The sequence below is a fragment of the Zootoca vivipara genome, chromosome 8, assembly GCF_963506605.1.
Source record: "Zootoca vivipara chromosome 8, rZooViv1.1, whole genome shotgun sequence".
In the NCBI taxonomy this organism is placed as follows: Eukaryota; Metazoa; Chordata; class Lepidosauria; order Squamata; family Lacertidae; genus Zootoca; species Zootoca vivipara.
This window is the reverse complement of record NC_083283.1, coordinates 18884746-18904702: the sequence shown is the minus strand read 5'-3', so window position 1 is coordinate 18904702 and position 19957 is coordinate 18884746. Positions and strand designations below refer to the sequence as shown.

At 42.0% G+C, this 19957-nt stretch overlaps 1 protein-coding gene across 1 annotated transcript in view; it reads right to left on the bottom strand.

The window, feature by feature from the left end:
- Window positions 1-3498: 3498 nt before the first annotated feature.
- NUDCD1 (NudC domain containing 1) overlaps window positions 3499-19957 on the bottom strand; it is a 51638-nt gene continuing 35179 nt past the window's right edge. Inside the window, exons 8-10 of the mRNA XM_035125255.2 lie at window positions 16985-17110; window positions 7194-7350; window positions 3499-4548 (exon numbers count right to left, since the gene is read on the bottom strand). Coding sequence (XP_034981146.2) covers window positions 4256-4548; window positions 7194-7350; window positions 16985-17110 — 576 coding nt within the window. The 3' untranslated portion in view covers window positions 3499-4255. The remainder of the gene's footprint in view (window positions 4549-7193; window positions 7351-16984; window positions 17111-19957) is intronic.

Sequence of the window (19957 nt, the reverse complement as noted above, 5' to 3'; positions counted from 1 at the left end):
GTTGTGTACAGGTGGAAAGAGGGGCTAGCCAAAGTGGCTGATCTTCTGAGTCCCACTATCCATTCATTTAATGTGCTGCAGGGGGGAAAAGAAATGCAGACGCTGAGATTGTGTCGTGTAGCGTTTGGTTTTCGAGCAGGAAGTCTATGTCTTGCCATCAGCAAAGTTAAATGAGCAGACTTTGAAAAAAACTCAGTGTGACACCTTTCACAATGAATAATAGCCCAGCCAACTTCAGGGTAAAAATTCTGTAGAAAACACACGGGGAGGGTGTCTTGGTGGACGGTTCATAAATATTGGGCTGAGTCCAGCTATGGCCAGAATGCATATAAATGCTGCAGCGGAAATAGCTTATGACAATATTCCTAGCCCTCGTCCCCAAACCGTGACTTCCTGAATGTGTTACAAAACATAACTCCATAAGTCATCAGCATGCATGATTCCATGGGGATTCCACTTAGTATATTTATTTGAAATGTCCCCCCCCCAAAAAAAGAATCTGAGTTGTGCACACAGCAATCAATAAAAACAAGCCATCCCTTCCACAGGATTACAATCTAAGGGTGGCATCCAGCAAAGGAAGGCTATGAGTATTCCCTGACCATGGTTTTCTGTGGATCTATGGTTCTAGTTACAGGTAGGTAGCCATGTTGGTCTGACGTAGTCGAAACAAAATAAAAAATTTCCTTCCAGTAGCACCTTAGAGACCAACTAAGTTTGTCATTGGTATGAATAAGTGTGCATGCACATGAAAGCTCATACCAATGACAAACATAGTTGGTCTCTAAGGTGCTACTGGAAGGAATTTTTTTATTTTGTGGATCGATGGGTATGGTTACCATCCAAAAAGAACACAATAGGGAATAAAAGCAAACTCAAGACACCAATTCTTAATACTCTTTTTTCTATCAAATCACTCTTCAATAGGATGGTGCCCTTTTGCTCCCCCAATTAACCATGAACCTTCGCTGCAGTAGGGAGTCAAGATAGATTCAGTGGAGGGAATTCAATGGTGCACCAATATGATTGTTCTGCCAGCGCGATCCTTTCTACCTGCTTGGTAGAACAATCTCCCCTCCCCTCTGGTGCTGTTTTTGGGGTTCTCCTAACCCTCCAGAGCTTGTGCCCATGAGGACTGGTAGGGTAGACGGTAAGGAGACCAACAGTAGGGGGAGTCAGAGCTAGTGATAGGCAGAGAGCTCACTATAAGAAAGAAGGCAGGCAAGTGAGGGTTGGCTGGGGGCAGATTGAGGTTGCTGGGACAATGCTTCACTCATCCTAATGGCTCAGCCTTCACTGATGGGAGCTGTATGGGATCTGGAGGGACACAGGTGTCCAACCCATTCTGTAGCATGCTTCTTGCCAGATGCTATTTCCAGAAAAACTTTACCAAGAGATGTGTCTTGAACTTTCCCAATAACTTTCAGAAACTCTCTTTGGCAGGAAGCAGCTACGGCTTGAATGGATATTCATTTGATGCATCGTAGCTAACCAAATTTCAGTGGCAGGAAATGGATTGCATTTTTTCCATCTCTGTACAAAGCAGCTGCTGCTGCTGTAAATTATTTCCTTGTAAATTAAAACGTCCTACGTGTTTTGAGCTATTGCTCCTAGTCAGTGGCGGTCTCTGGAAAGGAAGTTTTAATGACATCAACAATTCATACGGCTCGGCCGTAATACAATTTATTTGAAGTTTTAAAAAAGGACAAACACATTACTTCACAAAGTTAAAATATGTACAGTTGGCACTGGGGCTATGGAAGTTTTATATGTCTGTATTAGCCTCCGATGCCCCAGTCACACTCAGTGCTGAAATTGACAAATGGAGTATGTGCCATACGAAGTTCGCCTAAGTGTTGAGCTAGCCAAAACGCCTCTGGGGAGGAATGTGGGTCGTTCTGGGTTGTGAGGTTTTGACTGTGATATTTTGCTTAGGTAAAGGTAAAGGGGCCCCTGACCATCAGGTCCAGTTGTGTCCGACTCTGGGGTTGCGGCGCTCATCTCGCTCTATAGGCCGAGGGAGCCGGCGTTTGTCCGCAGACAGCTTCCAGGTCATGTGGCCAGCATGACAAAGCTGCTTCTGGCAAACCAGAGCAGCGCACGGAAACGCCGTTTACCTTCCCGCCGGAGCGGTCCCTATTTATCTACTTGCACTTTGATGTGCTTTCGAACTGCTAGGTGGGCAGGAGCTGGGACCGAGCAACGGGAGCTCACCCCGTTGCAGGGATTCGAACCGCCAACCTTCTGATCAGCAAGCCCTAGACTCTGTGGTTTAACCAACAGCGCCACCTGGGTCCCACAGCGCCACCTGGATATTTTGCTTACCCAAATGTAAATCAGGCACAATCCATTTAAGCAAAACTATAGATGCCAAAGTTATTTTACCCATTGCTATGCCCTGCTGCTATGGAGGGATCTGTTTAAATTAGACCCTCAGTAATCTCTGTGTCCTATAACAGTGGGAACAGAAGTGGCTCATTCCATTTCTTCCCTCCTGTTGTCGAACAGTGTATGAAATGGGAGATCCAACTGCATTTGGAATTAGGATACTTCTCTATCTTTGCTGGGGATACACTACGAGATCAATCTTTGTATGCTTGGGATGAACAAGATTTAGATGTGCGCTGCAAAACTATGATTCATTGTAAGTACTATTCTATTTCCAACAAGTGTATAGAAGTATCATTAAGAGGGAAATGAAACTTTTTAATGGTTAGATTTGATCCGTTGGTAACCTTTGGAAGTTAAGCTACATTTTCTGTGCTTGCCTTTTTTTTGTCTGCTATAATGAAGACTAGGTGAAAAAAATGAGTAGGGAGCTGTTTGTTTTTCTTACTCTGCCACGACAGGAAAACAAGCTTCCCACAACTCTTAGCTTCATAAACGCTGACATGAATTTTAATGTTTTAGTATTTAACTTTTCATTTGTTTTAAAGTATTGCAAATTCTTCTTGATCACATTGTTTTAACTTTTTGTAAACAGCTTTGAGGTTGTGTGTGGTTTTCTTTAACATTCAAGCAATAAATTTTATGAAGTATATAAATAAATGTGCTGTTGTGTGCAGGAGAGGAATTATTATATAACTAATGAATTTTTCATTTATAAAGAATTTTTTTCCCCTCCAACAGTAAGATCTAGTTTTGCAGCAGGGCTGGCTGAGGAAAGTAAAAATAATGCCCATAGATAAGTGCATCTTCCTTGCATCATGTCCACATACTGGTTAAATTTTTCAAAGATCTCACCTGGGTCATGATCATAGTGATGTGGATTTTATGTGTGCCTTTGAACAGTTGCAGAAGCAGCTACCTTCCTGTTTCTGTGCTGAACCTCCTCTTCTCATAAGAGGCTTACCTATGGCACTGTTTAAATTCATTATCTCTTACCTTCAGACAGTAACAGCAGCTGTAGAACTGAGTACCCTCAAACCCCTCATTATTCTCCCTCAAATCAGAGCTCCTACCTCAAGGTCGGGGAAAAGAAGACAACAACACCAGGACTTACTTATTATTTATTTATTTGCTTGCTCTTTAAAAACCCACTTCATTTCTAAAACGGTTGAAGATTTTCATCTGGAACCCAAACACAATCAAAGTTTGCACATAATGAGAAGTTTCAGAGTCAATTTAAATAAAAAAATAGCAAAGGAAAGTAAGATGTTCGTGCTTACTATCGTTTATCCAATGAGCCAATGCAAAGTGCTAAGCATGGAGACATTTATAGAGATGGAAAAGGAAACAAAACAAAAATGAAAACAAATACCCACCCACCCCTTTTTAACTAAGCTTGCAAATTACATTTTAATTATTTTGGTAGATTTCCACACACATATATATGGAGTGATTTGACTTAGCATACCAGATAAGAAATTGCTGTAATAAAAGAAATGAAGAAAAATGAATAATGTATTTTCAACCAGCTATTATTAAAAAATATGTGACTGGAAACTATTTGGAAAAGCAGCAAATTAACCATTTCACGGATGCACCTGCTGGAAAGAGAAAAAAACAAACAAATTCCTTGCACTTCCTTAACAGAACTGCAACCTTGCACAAATAATGAACTGTTTATTAAAAAATAAAGCCGAAAACTTCTCTCTATTAAATACAAGGCAAATGCGAAGATACATTTTGGTCATGGCACGATAAATGTTGCTTTTGAACTTACAGCATACCTCTGTACTTTCCTATTAATTTTTTTATGCAGTCACTATTTGAGCCAATTTTGAATGCAACGATAATGCCATACGTTTGGTCATTAATTCTCAGTGTTCACTTTTATTATGAAGAGCACTTTCGTTGTCAGAACGAACAATCTCTCGTTTGTTGCCTGGAACCCCAAAACAGGGTCATGGGTTTCAAGAGTCGCTACCAACTGCTTTGCAACTTGCCCCACTTGTCTTCCTTCCTTCCTGTTGTAGAGAACAGTAGACAGAGGAGTCGGCTGCCGATAGATGAACACGCGTCGCAGGCACTCGCAAAGGGCAGAATAGGAATGATTTGGGGCACAGGCCATAAATTTCTTGTCTTGCTTTGATGCTTGCACATAACCTGAAGCACACAGGGACAATAAAAAGAAGATAGGGCTATTTTAGATATGCCACATCCTCTCTCAAATAGAGGTCTGCGCCATTTTTTTAAAGAAACAACCACTGAGTTTTATTTTTTTCTTAAAGAAAGAAGATTGGCAAGTATTTCTTTTGGATGCAAGCTTAGCAAACATCTTCTATGCCCCGTATGCTCAGGGATAGACTACTGCATGGCTCTCCATTTGGGTGTGGCTCCTTTGAAACTGTTCAGAATTGCAGCTAGGGCAAATGTGATGCAGCAGCTAAAAAAGCCAATGCAATTCTGGGCTGCATCAATAGGAGTATAGCATCAAGATCAAGGGAAGTAATAGTACCACTGTATTCTGCTCTGGTCATACCTCACTTGGAGTACTGTGTCCAGTTCTGGGCACCACAGTTCGAGAAGGATACTGACAAGCTGGAAAGTGTCCAGAGGAGGGCAACCAAAATGGTCAAAGGCCTGGAAACAATGCCTTATGAGGAGCGGCTTAGGGAGCTGGGTATGTTTAGCCTGGAGAAGAGAAGGTTAAGGGGTGATATGATAGCCATGTTCAAATATATAAAAGGATGCCATATAGAGGAGGGAGAAAGGTTGTTTTCTGCTGCTCCAGAGAAGCGGACACGGAGCAACGGATTCAAACTACAAGAAAGAAAATTCCACCTAAACATTAGGAAGAATTTCCTGACAGTAAGAGCTGTTCGACGGTGGAATTTGCTGCCAAGGAGTGTGGTGGAGTCTCCTTCTTTGGAGGTCTTTAAGCAGAGGCTTGACAGGCATATGTCAAGAATGCTTTTATGGTGTTTCCTGCTTGGCAGGGGGTTGGACTGGATGGCCCTTGTTGTCTCTTCCAACTCTAGGATTCTATGAAATGTGTTTTCCTGATACGGGAGGGCTGACTCCCTTCATCCCTGACCATTGGGCATGCCGGTTGGGTTGATGGGAGCTTGTGCTGCTGCTGCTGCTGTTGCCATCCGTCTGCCTCAAGAGACAATGGAGTGTGTGAGACAGGCCTGGGATTGTTTTGGGAACACCAACCTCTATATACTAAATGCTGTAGCTGAAACTTTCAAAATGCAGGGTGGAATTCAGTCTTGCTCCATTACAAATGCTCTGTCTGCACAATGTTGTAGCTTGCCAGATAGAACTACCCCCCCCCCGCCTTTTCCCATGTGCTGACTTGAGGGTTCTTTTGACCCCACCTCAGCCAATCTGGGGGGCAATGGGGGATGAGAATATGTCATTGTCCCTGAGCAAGGGACTCCTAAGGTGAATCCCTCCCACAGACTGTGATGTAACACAGCACATTGCTGTTCAAGGCAAAGCTAACAAATCCCAAAGTTACAGCCAATCTCTTTTGGAACACTTAAAGGAGCACTTTTAAATGCAGTCAGTCATATTGGTAGAAATGAGAAATATACTGGCCTCTGAAAAAAATCAGTATATGAAGTGACCCAAAGATGTGGAAATTCACCACAAAGTGTTATTCATTTAAAATGATGGGATGATTAAAGCAAAAATGCTTTAGAATTCCCTGTTGTTTTCCACAATGAAGAATAAAAACATGAGACTGCCAGCTAAAACAAACCAAAACCCTAAAGTGTTGTTGTATTTTTTTTACATCTACACAATCCTGAATTGGAATCTTCCAAAGGGTATAAGATGGGCAATACTATTAAGAGTATTAACAGGTTTAAATAATTGTTAAAAAGATTGGAATCAAGATTTGGAAAGTATTAAGGAAGTGATATATAGAAACGTAGTTGGGAGGGAATGGAGGAAGTCGACGAAGATATGTGATATAAGATTGATTGGAAATATTTTTTGTTTTTGTTGTAATGTGGATACTTTGTTATGTTGTGTATGTATGTATTGTGTTTTTTCTTGTTCTTTATGTTGTTTGTCGAAAAAAATCAATAAATATATAAATATATTTTAAAAAGATGGGCAATACTACTGCACTCCTTCTGCCAGTAGTGTGCTCAGTGAAATCCACTCGTCAGTGCATGCCTGGTAATTTCTTATGAATTCTCTCCCCCCTCCACCACCACTCTGGAGCAATTAACTTGGAATTGATCCTCAAATTTGATCTGGGAGTTGTCTCGAACTAAGTTCCCCTGAGAGCAGGCGCACTGAAATGGCTGGCCATGGCTAACTTAGACTCATTGGGTCTACCTACAACTTAACTGCACACAACCCTGAAATATGTTTTTTATCTGTGGACGTAGATTCTATTTGTGTTCTCCAGATGGCACTGTAGAACCCTTCATCCATAAAACTAATTTCTATTTAATTCTGAAGAAACTTGGCCTGCTGATGAGATAGTAATTAAGATTTTAGAGATCTCCATTCTCAGTTAGTTGGCTATGATGAGGAGGCAGTAATTAAGATTATACTGATTTTTTTTCCCCCATTGCCAGTTGGTTGCTTATTCCCTTTTAAGTCATTACGGAAGTCAGCTTAGCATTTAGCTACTTACCAAGGTGCTGAGATTTATCAACCAAGTTTTGAAAGACAGAGAGCTCTGTTATGGATGAGATCAGAGATACTGCATGGAAGTGTTGGAAGAGTTATGGACCATAGCTTTATAAGGAAGAGAAATGCTATTAAAAAAAGCCTTCCTCCCATACCTAAGGCATTGAAGGTTGAAATGTGCTCCCATTTGTCCTGCTGATCTGGGCGTGGCTGCCAGAGAAGAGCATCGACATCATGGCGTAAGCAGAAGCATGGCATTTCCTTGGGATCCACCACCGTTGAGAAGAGGTACTGGTTGCTTCCAAGATTCACCTGCAGACCCAAAAAGAGAGAGGGGGGGTCCTTTTAGTACAAATGTAAAGCTAATCTGCTTGATTATATGTAGCATTAGCAGCTTCACAGCAGTTTGGGGAGAAAACAGAACAAAACAGAAAGAAAATTGAGGACCAACATAGCTATAGTGAGTTTTGGTTCCCCCCTTGCCGACACAGATATGAAAGGTGGCTTACTTACACCAAGGAATGTTTTAGTGCAACATTAGATCCATTCAAAACCGCTTCCTCATGGTTCAAAGATTAACCTAAATTCTATTCCTAACAGCCAGGGGGGCATGTTGGCTTAGAAGCTGGGACACCGAAGTTCAGACTTCCATTCGGCCATGAAACTTGCTGGTTGACTATGAGCTAATGGCTATTTCACAGTATTGTATGATCTACCTCCCTGTGTCATCATGAGGTTAAAATGCACGCTACCTTGGACTCTTAGGGTATGATAAATAGGCAACAAATAGACCATACAGCACAGTTGAATACATTTATCATTTTAGTCTGAATATAATCTTTACTTTTGTTCAGATTCTGAAGTTTCAGATAGGACTGAACCTATTTAAGCTATGAAATTACCGGGCACATTCAGGACGGGGAAGTAAAACAAGTATCAATATAGAAATTAAGGCTATAGCTAGACGTTATTGTTTAAGTATCTAAGCAATGACTTGCACCTCTCTGTTTCCTGTTTCTTCCCCCTAATGACAATATTTATGTAGTGTTTGTTACTCAACAATAAAAATGATTTTAAAGAAACAGAAATTAAAAACTTCCTTTAGATAGACTACCAGCGACATTTATTTTTCTCAAAACCCGCTGGTGAATTGCCAGGGCTTCCTATATACATTTAACAACAGCTACAATTATAACGGTAAACGAAACCACCAACCCACAAGTGCCACGTCTTCCAAAAGTGGTTGTGGGGAAGAAATGGCTGCTTGCTCACAAGTAGTCCAACCAGCAACCAGTCAGGATGGGCAGCAGCTAAGCAAGGGTGGAGGGTGATGGCTTATAAGTCTCAGAAGGAGCCAGGGAGCAAGAGAGAAGCCAGAGGAAGGCAAAGGCTACCTCTGGAAGGAGGACATTACAATGGGTGCTGGGAGTTAGGAGGGCTTATTTATTCCCCCATGACAAGCAGGGTTTCTCTGACCTGCCAAGAAAGGACAGCCTGTGCCTGAAAGCAGCAAGGACGGCTGTCTAGGTCTCTGAGTGATCTAGGACCATGAGAGCCCCATTTTGTAAAGATAATGTTTATGCCAATTTAAGCACCTACTTCTCAGGCGTCTAATGGCATGAAAATAAACCGCTCTGCTTTGCACGCTGAGAAGGATCGAAGCAGATCTGCTAGATGCAAAGGCTACACCGCCAGCAGCTGTTTTTTCAGAAAAAGAACAGTCTGCCTGTTTCAGCCAAGACGACAACTTGTAACCAAAGGCAGGGCGAGCCGACATCTGAAGTCCATAGAACTGGGCGCTTAAGCACCCATCTGTTCTTGGGCTAGTTTGTTAAATTCAGTATCCACTTCAGGGTCATTGTTTTTCTCTTTTTAAACATTTCCTTAGTTTAAGAACAGAAGAAGTGTCTTATACCATGTTGGATCCAGTTTAGTATTGTATGCACTGACTGGCAGCAGCATTCCATGGTTTCATCTCTGCCACGCGACTATGACCCATCTGTTTTCTCCTCTAAAGCAGGCTCTCTGGATGTTATTTTTTGCAAAGAGGCAAAACTGTGAGGCCACCGATATCAGGGCTTGCCCGTTTTACACTTTTACATTTGTATTCCCAATCTCGGCACCAGAGAGTGAGAAAGGTAACATTTTCAGAGAAATGATTTACTAGGTCAGGGAAGCAGCATTTCTACTATGATTATGAGAGTCCCATTGACTATACATCATGCACTGTCCGCAGTAATAATGTTGCTGGCAGATTCTAATATCATATGCAGACTCCCTTGAATAAATAATGCCTGAATCCACATTACAGTGGAACCTCGGTTTATGAACACCTCGGTTTATGAATTTTCGGTTTATGAACGCCGCGGACCCATCTGGAACGGATTAATTCACTTTCCATTACTTTTAATGGGAAAGTTCGCTTCAGTTTATGAACGCTTCAGTTTATGAACAGACTTCCGGAACCAATTACACCCATGTTTCAGTTTATGAACGCTTCAGTTTAAGTACTTTGCGGACCCGTCTGGAACAGATTAATCCACTTTCCATTACTTTCAATGGAAAAGTTCGCTTCAGTTTATGAACGGTTACTCCGCGGATCGTCTGGAACGGATTAATCCACTTTCCATTACTTTCAATGGGAAAGTTCGCTTCAGTTTATGAACGCTTCAGTTTATGAACAGACTTCCGGAACCAATTGTGTTCATAAACCGAGGTACCACTGTACTTCTAATCCAGCTCTGCGTTAGGAACATCAGAATGCAAGACCGTAGAGAAACATAAGCTTCCCCATGGACTATAAAGATAATTCAAAACAGATTACTGTTATTAATATTATTTCCCTCTTCCCCCTCCCTTTTCCTCCTTCTACCCAGTGTCTCTGAATGTACACAATCCCCACACAAGTTAATTAAGATCAAGAAGACGTCTCTCTTACTGGGATTCTCATGGTTCATATATTTATACCCCGCACATGTGGCTGGGTTTCCCCAGCCACTCTGGGCAGCTCCCAACAAAATATTAAAATAAAATAGTCCACCAAACATTAAAAGCTGCTCTAAACAGGGCTGCCTTCAGATGTCTTCTAAAAGTCTGTTAGTTGTTTTTCTCTTTGACTTCTGGTAGGAGAGTCTTCCACAGGGCGGGTGCCACTACCGAGAAGGCCCTCTGCCTGGTTCCCTGTAACTTGGCTTCCCTGATTCTATTGTGCCTGATTCTATTGTGCGTGCGTGGGAACCTTAAGCTACCCAACTGGAGCCCATATGAAGGGGTGATGAAGTGCCATCCAGAGAGGTGGTTGGCTAAAATATGCTACTTACTGATAAACATTAAATTAACCCAGTATAGATGGGAGGCGGGACACAGAGATGCTTCTCTGCAAGGCAGCCTTCAGGATAAACATGTTTCTTGTGCATGCATTCAATTTGTTTTGAGATTTGTTTCCTACCATGTGGCTCCTCTGAACCTTCTGGGAACCTCACAAGGAAAAAAGAAGAAGAAAAAGCCCAACACAGTATCGAAAGAGAGATGAAAAGCCCCTGATCATAAAAGCATAAAACAGCATACTAGCAGCACATGACAGAGCCTCCAAAATCAATTCCACTTACTCTCCCTGGCACCTACTGGAACAGAAAGCTTTTTGCTACTTAAAGGTAAATCCAGAGGCAACCTGCCAAGCTTCTTTTGAGAAAATTCCATAATGAGGCTGCCTCTGAAACATGCACCTACCCACTCACCCTGGTGCTCACAAGAGGGTTAGAGACCAGCTAGCTTTCTCGGTTAGTCCCGAGGATTATTATTTGTCATTCAAAATGGACACTGGGAGGGTCTTAACATTCTGTTTTGTGACTCATTTTGTGACTGCTAAAACTGTGTGGAGGAACCACCCACCAGCACTGGGCATGCACAAGTTAACGCCAACTGTTTGCAGTGAAGAAGTCTGCGTGAACAGCTATTTGTGCAAAGGTTTCTTCCTGGCAAGCAGTCTACATGGATGTCCAAGTCAGGGCCGGCAACATGGTGCTACTCCTGGCAATTGTGTGATGCCCCCTTCACACAACTCACTCCCTGCAGTATCAGTTTTAAGCTTAAGGAGAGGAAACTGTATGAGATTAGCAATATTTTCTTACTGGTGGATAATTTCTTGTTTCAAAAACGGAAGAAGTTTAGTCAGGAATTAGGCAACCATAGAATCTTGCAGCTGTTGACTTCTGAGACCTGAACATTTGGAGGGGTATCTACTCTACAATGAAATACCTACATTGGTTCCCACACAATTCAAGCAGAATTCAAAGTGCTTTGAAGCCTGAAATGGCCTCGGCCCAGCATACCTGAAGGAGTGTCTCTACCCCCATTGTTCTGCCCGGACACTGAGGTCCAGCTCCAAGGGCCTTCTGGCGGTTCCCTCCCTGCAAGAAGTGAGGTTACCAGGAACCAGGCAGAAGGCCTTCTTGGTAGTGGTGCCTACCCTGTGGAACACCCTCCCATCGGATGTCAAGGAAATAAACAACTATCTGACTTTTAGAAGATATCTGAAGGCAGCCCTGTTTAGGGAAGTTTTTAATGACTGATGTTTTATAATGTTTTAAATATTCTGTTGGGAGCCGCCCAGAGGCTGGGGAGGCCTAGCCAGATGGGTGGGGTATAAATAATAAATTACTGTATAATTATAATTTATTATTTGTAATTAGTTGTAATAATTTTAGTTGTAATTATTATTATTACAGTGACTCTGAAATTTGTTCTGTACTGTAAGTGAACAACTGTGACCCTCCAAGATGTTGGTGGCCTATAAGACACACCATTCTTGATCACTTCTCCTTACCAGATTGAAAGCCAGGTTTTTCTCCATAACCATGACTGCCCAAGCAATTTTTTGCACAAGTAACAACACCATACAACTGAGTGTTGTCAAAGACTGCCTTGGTTCATGTGTTCAATGTACATTATGGATGCACGAACCTGGACCCAGGTGGGCAAGAGATCGCAAAATATTGTGGGGTGGGGAGAGAATCTGCATGGAAAAAGAGATCCCTCTCCCTCATCAACAGACAGGAGAGAAGAGTTGCTTGCTTTGAAATTTATCAGTCAAAAAATTAGCTGAAGGCACATAGTTACCCAGTAATTTTAAAATACTGTACAGAAAAGCCCTGCAAGGCAGAAAGGACAAGCTTACTGATATTCTAAACTAGTGTGCAAAAAAATAATTACAGTTTGCAAGATGGCAATTATTTTTGAGGCACAAAAAGAAAATAGAAGCAGTCGATACCAACCCATTGATTACTATGAAAAGCAAAAAAGAACATAAAGAGACACTAATGACAGCTATTTCCCTTCATCTCTGACAAAAGAGATGTATCGGTTGTGGATTTTTTTTTGGCCAGACAAGATAAATTCACATTATAGTAGTCCTGTGCCTCAAAACGACACTGGTTACATTACCTTGCATACAAATATTAAACACACCCAAACAAGATAATGCTATTTAGCATGTTGATTAGATTCAGCCACGTCTATATTCTAGAGGCAAAAATAATGTGCATTTCTGTTTTTATATAGACAGAATACATTTAATTGTCAATTAACATCAATAGTAGCTGACAGCAGCTAACTGCACTTTTCTGACTGTGCAATTAGCACTTTTCTGTCTGTGCAGGAACGCTGCACCAAGAATCTGTGTCTGATTCGCATTAGAGGTTTCCAAATTCACTTATGCTCTCAAGAGAAGTTTATTTCAAAGTAAAATGCAGACTGCTTTGAGCAGCGGCTGCCTCTGCGCAACAGCTATGCATAATGCCCTACATTCAGGACTGTTCTTGCATTCAAGCAGCATTCAGAGCATGGGCAGCTAATGCAGACGATCCGAGCTTGGATAAGCCTTGGGATGGCAAATCTTCATGCAGCACGTCTATCTGCTAAAGTTGTCTATTTGTAATGCTCCTTCCAAACGTCAACTTTTATCGGGCAGAATGACCTGCGTAGACACCTAGGAAAATTGAGGCAAGGGGCGACTGCGATGAAGAGCTGGGGCCCACAACAAGACCTGGCTGCTGATGCAGACACAGGGTGTCTAATTGGCCCTTTCTTGGGCTGCCATAGATGACTGGCAAGTCGCAACATGTGAAAGCTTATTTTAAAGCAATGCTCTAGAGCAGTGTTTCTCAACTTTGGGTCCCCAGCTGTTGCTGGACTACAATTCCCATCATCCCTAGCTAGCAAGACCAGTAGTCAAGAGTGATGGGAGATGTAGGTCCAACAACAGCTGGGGACCCAAGGTTGAGAAACACTGCTCTGCAGGGTGGCAAAAGGTGCTGAGTGGCACCTGATCTCAGACAACTAATCTCTATGGGGATGTTGTTCCAAATACAGTACTATATACGTCCTCCGAGTGGCAATAGGTCAGACATTGACAATGGACACACAGAAACAAAAGCAAATGAAATTGAAAGAGGGGAAAAAACACCACTCCAATCATAGAAACAAGAAAAAGTAAAAGGACCATGTCGTGGGGTTGACCTTGGGGAGTGGGGGGGGGGGGGAACGACGACGACGACACCAAAACATACAAGAGCTATAAAAATTCAAGAAGCACATTTCTAGCCACTATTGGCCACAATGACTACAATTTCATTGTACAACAATTAGCAGAGCATTACTTCCAGTTGCTAGATGATACAGACAAACAGGAAGTTATATTCATTGTATGTTGCTCATCAGTGTCTGGTTGGCCAACAGAGTGCTGGATTAAATCATCTCTGGTCTGATCTAGCAAGACAAACATTGTGCTTATTTCTCACATGCATTTATCATCTCATACTAGTGAAAGAAGTTCTGCCATGTCTTTGGGTGTAAGATAGATCAGCTTGAAGAATTAAAATTATTCAGGCTAATGCTGTTGTGCATGCTTTTTTATTTCTAGGGATTATTTCTGGAAGAAAAATGTGCATTTTGAAACCATACCAGACCCTGCTTGGCTTTGCAAATGTGCTAGCAGTTTTTTCCCCACTCTCCCCACAGCAAATGGCATAATTACATACCAGTGTCTTGCCCACCTAGTTTCAGAAGTAACCAACTGTATGCATCCTGCTCGAAAGGAGCAAATGTGACAAACAGGCATTAAGAACAAAACCATTTGCGTTGAACTGTCTTCCTTGGTTTCCAACTGGTAATTATTTGATACAACTGTATAAAGGGGAGTTTGCCTTTCTCATGAACATGTATTCACTGCTTGTTATCTATGCTAGCACTCCTTTTTTGCTGTCACAGTTAAGTGATTTCTACAAGTTTTTTTTTAAAAAAAATAATGAATGGCAGCAACCTTTTGGCTTAGATGGAAACAAGATGAGCTGTTATTTTCACACACAACTATTTAATAGAGGAGGAGAGAAAGTGCACTGAAAAATCAAAATTAGAAGAACGATATTACAATGGACTACTATACATAGAACTGTGGATCCTTTGGACATCGAATCTACTTTATTTAGAAAACTTTGAACCTAATAGTGCACAAAAGACTGATTAATTTCCTGAAAGTGGTACGTCTCTAAAGTACTGGGGTGTAAAGGTGCACTACTTGCCCTGGACCAAAGGAGTCAAGAAAGAGAAGAAAAAGAAAATCCTCTTCAAGTGAATGAATGACAGATAACTTGACTGGTTGAGCTCATATCTTGAGGCTGGTGGTAGGCAGATAAATAATACTAATAAAGGGAAGATGCATGGCTCCATTGGCCAAGGCATAAAGTAGCAAATCCCAGAGAAGTAACAGCCCATAATAATAAAGAATTGCCTTACTAGCTCCAAGAAATTTCAGTCTTGGCATGCCAATCCTGGCATGATGTAGGAGATAGTAAGTTTGCCAATGAGCTCAAAAATATGACTTTCTCTCTCCTTAAGTTAGTGTTTGAAATGACAACAGAAGCACTGATACATGATATATATGATATAAACTTTTTTTAAAAAAAAATGATTTGTATATCTAGCATCTGGAAATGGGATCTCGTCATCGGCGACTTCAAATGCTAAAACTCGATGATCAGCCAATAGCCATTTTGAATGCTTCCTACAAAGACTAGATGCAAAAGCTGTTTTAAGAAGTCCAGTGTGGAAACCTGTGCCATAAATTCAACCAATGAAATAAACATAAAGGTTAAGCTGATTCCCCTATCTTCCTTCTCCATTGTTGTTGTTGTTGTTTAGTCGTTTAGTCGTGTCCGACTCTTCGTGACCCCATGGACCAGAGCACGCCAGGCACTCCTGTCTTGCACTGCCTCCCGCAGTTTGGTCAGACTCATGTTCGTAGCTTCAAGAACACTGTCCAACCATTAGGCTGCCCCAAATGCTCCACCAAATCAGGAGACCCTGCTGAATGGGGCGGCCTATAGTGAGAAGGGACAGATAAAACAGGTTATGCCAACCCCCAATTCTACAGCTGCTTTGACTTCTCTATATATTTTTCACCCTGCTCACCCACCCAGGTCTCAGTGATATAGACCAGATCAGCTTTCTCATCCACAACCAGGATCATGGATGAGGGAGATCTTATTCAGAGTTAACCTGACATTCAACAACAGCAGCTGCAGGCCCCACGGCTGGCTGATAGGACAACCACAATTCCCCAGGTGGTGGGATTGGCACATGGCACAGCCATTAAGTGCCTGTGCCATATGTCCCTTACCTGGCCTTCCCTACCTGTCCCTACCCCAGGCTTCCTCAACCTCGGCCCTCCAGATGTTTTGAGACTACAGTTTCCAGCATCCCTGACCACTGGTCCTGCTAGCTAGGGATCATGGGAGTTGTATGCATCTGGAGGGGCAAGGTTGAGGAAGCCTGCCCTAACCGAAACCACTGCAAATGACCCCCCCCCCTGCTCTCTCTAGCTCCTCACCTCCCAGGCACATCTCCCCTCCAATAATCACCACCACCACCACACACACATACACACACACATCCATTATAAACAGATAAAACAATTGTAGCAGAGAAGCTACCAGATGCATCAATACGACTTGCGCAGCAGGTAAGCTAGGAACAAGTTTTTTCGCCCTTCTCTCCCCTTTGCTGGAGAGGCTGGAAGGCTTGGCCTCTCTCTCTCTCCCATTCACCTCCCTGTCACAAACAGCACCAACAATTTTCAGGCCCCAGAGACCATAAACGTACATGGAATGTGCAGTATATAAAATATGCAAATAAATAAATTTTCAGAATGGTAAGTTTTTCACATCTTGTACACAGAATTTTTTTTAAAAAACCTTACCAATATGCTTTAGTAAAGGTAAAGGGGCCCCTGACCATCAGGTCCAGTTGTGTCCGACTCTGGGGTTGCGCCGCTCATCTCGCTCTATAGGCCGAGGGAGCCGGTGTTTGTCCGCAGACAGCTTCTGGGTCATGTGGCCAGCATGACAAAGCTGCTTCTGGCGAACCAGAGCAGCACACGGAAACACCGTTTACCTTCCCGCCGGAGCGGTCCCTAATTATCTACTTGCACTTTGATGTGCTTTCGAACTGCTGGGTGGGCAGGAGCTGGGACCAAGCAACAGGAGCTCACCCCATTGCAGGGATTCGAACCTGCCGACCTTCTGATCAGCAAGTCCTAGACTCTGTGGTTTAACCCACAGCACCACCTGGGTCCCCCACCAATATGCTTTACAACGGAACAAAACATAGCAGCTAAGAGAGGACAATGCCACAAGCATTGTCTTTATATTCAAGGACAATCTGCTTTTTAGTACCTCTTACACAACTTGCATGTACATTACGTTATTCTACAACACAGACCAAACTACGTGCTGTGCCTGTTTGAAGATTGTCTTTCCTGATGAGTGGAGTCCAGCCCTGGCAGGCAGGTGGTGGAGGACTAATAATATCAGACCACAATGCAATCTAGTTCTCTGCTGATAGGCAGGTAATTAAGAAATGCTTATTATCAAGATTATTATCTTATGCTTACCACATGGGTGACATTGAAGGTGTTACCATCAAATCTGCACAGACTTGTGCTGTCTTCGAGAAAAATGTCACATTCTTCCAGCTCCTGGGCATTGCATGGAGGATTCTCTTTGTTAGGGTCTGGATTCTAAAACCAAAAATTAACATTATTTAGATTTTTAGGCATTCCAAGGGCACATAAAGGTTACACCACTGAAAAATGGGCGATTGGGGAAAATAGCCACACAGTAAAACTAATACGATAATTCTACCCACTAATGCAATACAATATGTACTGTATCAAATATTTCAAAGGTAGTTCAAACAAGCTAGGGCCATGCCACCACCCCAGCGGGAACCCAGGGGGGCTCAGGTTAATCTGCACCGGCGGGGCAGGAGTCCGATATAGTCTGTTGATGCCCATGCCTAAGCCAATACCGCTCACATTCTGTAACCAATAAAGTTGTGGCCTAAATTTTGCCCATTAACATTAACCTAAATTCTGTGTCCTTGTGTCTTTATTCTCCTGGGGTGGCTTGGGGGTCTTGAAGCGCAAATACCCACTAATGCAATACAATATGTACTGTATCAAATATTTCAAAGGTAGTTCAAACAAGGTCTTCTTGAACTTTTGGAATAGGAGTGATTACAAGGAACAAATGCAACATGGCAATCCTCCTTGGGCTGTACCATTTCAGACCACAGCTGGGACAGCAATTAATTCTTCACATAACATATTTGAATGCGCCTTTAGCACAAGAAAATGTAACAGTTATGCTGCCTGAATAGTTCAGTTGGTTAGAGCACGGTGCTGATAATGCCAAGGCTGCAGGTTCAATCCCCATAAAGGACAGCTGCATATTCTTACATTGCAGGGGGTTGGACTAGATGATCCTCAGGGTACTTTCCAACTCTACAATTCTGTGATTCTAGCACAAGTTTAAAGGACACTATTTTCACTATGGAGACACTGAACCCAAACGACCCATTGCTCCCAAGTGAATCTTTGAAATCACAACTGCTCACTACGACTTCTAGGGCTGACCATCTGTACAATGGAAAAACCACACTCACAGGCCCGATGCAAGGACAAATAAGATGATAAAGCAATTTGTGTACAGGGAACAAATACTGCATTGTGTAAATGAGCAATACTGCCACAGGCAAAGAGGTCAAAATCAACTGTAAAATGAATGAGGAATATAACAAATCTGGCGTGCGAATTTTAAGTTGGGTTGGCATTTATATGCTTCAGCAATGCGTTCACTTTGGAAGCTGACAAAAATGGGTAACAAGAAAAGCCAACATTTTAGTTTGTTCATGAACAGGCAAGATGAATAAAAATTAGTTCCCTGGAGTTGTTTGCAATTTGCCAGTTGCCATGCTACCCTTGACTGAATATTCAAGGATCATGTAAACAAGCCAGGAATCTTCATCTTTAAGCCAGGAGTGTCCGAAGGAAAACTATCCAGGTTCCATATGGACACCATATATTCTTTGTTCCTGCGCTCGAATTGAGCACAAGTTTGATTCTGTTTGGTAAATAGCTTTGGAGAGCTGCTTGGGCCTATAAAGCAGGATGTAAGTATTCTAAAGAAATATGAAGAGATAAAAGAGGATATTGACTTACTGGGGAACTGGTATTTACTGGAAGAGGGCTTGCTGAGCCAATCTCAATTACTCTCAAATGAAAACTGATTTCTCTTAAAAGGGATAAACACTTCACTGAGACTAGAAAGAGCAAATCAAAAGCTGAGAGCAGAATTTACTTATATATAAAAATATTCATATATGGATATATCATTTAAAAATATGAAAGCGATTTATTGTGTGTGTGTGTGTGTGTGTGTGTGTGTATAGAATCAGAGTTCATCAACTACCATGGAAAGATGTATTTTTAATTGCAGGCATAAGCCTGGTGGAATAGAAAATTTATCAGGATGTGTCTGACAGTTCAAACAGAATTTGGAATATGTGCTCAGGAAAAGCAGCACTATACCATTTTCTTTTATTATTTTAATACACTAGACTAGCTACTGGGATGCAGGGCCTCTGCTGAGAAATAATGCTCAGCAGTGCAGAAACCATTTGCCCTAGATTCATTGCTTTTAATTTACAAGACCAAACATTTTCCATGTCTAAATTTTTGTGGTTCACAGAAGTTAAACCTTGCTCAAAGGTATGCTGAATTTAACATTAGGTTTCTCTCTCCCCCCCCCCACCTCAAAAGAGTGAAACAATGTGAAGGATCTGTAACAGATTTCAACCACAGTTTCCTAGATAGTTATAAAGGCAAAAAAAAAGAAAAAAGGATCTGAGGTTCTTACTGTTGAAATGTTTTTAATATTAAAATATTTGAAATTTAAATGACTCGTTTGTTAGGGAAAACACCCTTTAAAAGAAAAGAAAAGAAAAAGAAACCAGAAAAGGAAAGCAGCAGATTCCATTGTCAATAAAGCAGCACGACTAGATTAGAGGTCAAATTCCAGTCTTCTTTCTTTGGCGATCATTCGTAGCCGAGTAAGATTGTCTTCCATAAACACGGTTTTAACAATGAGTCCATAAATGACCGTGGAGGCCAATTCTGGACCCACACATCCTTCCACAGTGGGGACATTGGTTTCCGGGTGGGAGTTGATCATGGTGTGGATTTGCCAAGCGTGCCTTCCTCTTAGCACGTTTCTCCCTTGCGTCCTGAGTTCAAGTGTCTTCAAAGCCCGTGACACCTTTGGTAAAGGCTGTTCTCCAACTGGAGTGCTCGCAGGCCAGTGTTTCCCAGTTGTCAGTGTTTATACTACGTTTTTAAAGATTTGGCTTGAGACAGTCTTTAAATCTCTTTTGTTGACCACCAGCATTAGGCTTTCCAGTTTTAAGTTCGGAATAGAGTAGTTGCTTTGGAAGACGATCATCAAGCATCTGCACAACCTGATCAGTCCAATGAAGTTGATGTTGAAGAATCATTGCCTCAACACTAGTGATTTTTGCTTCTTCCAGT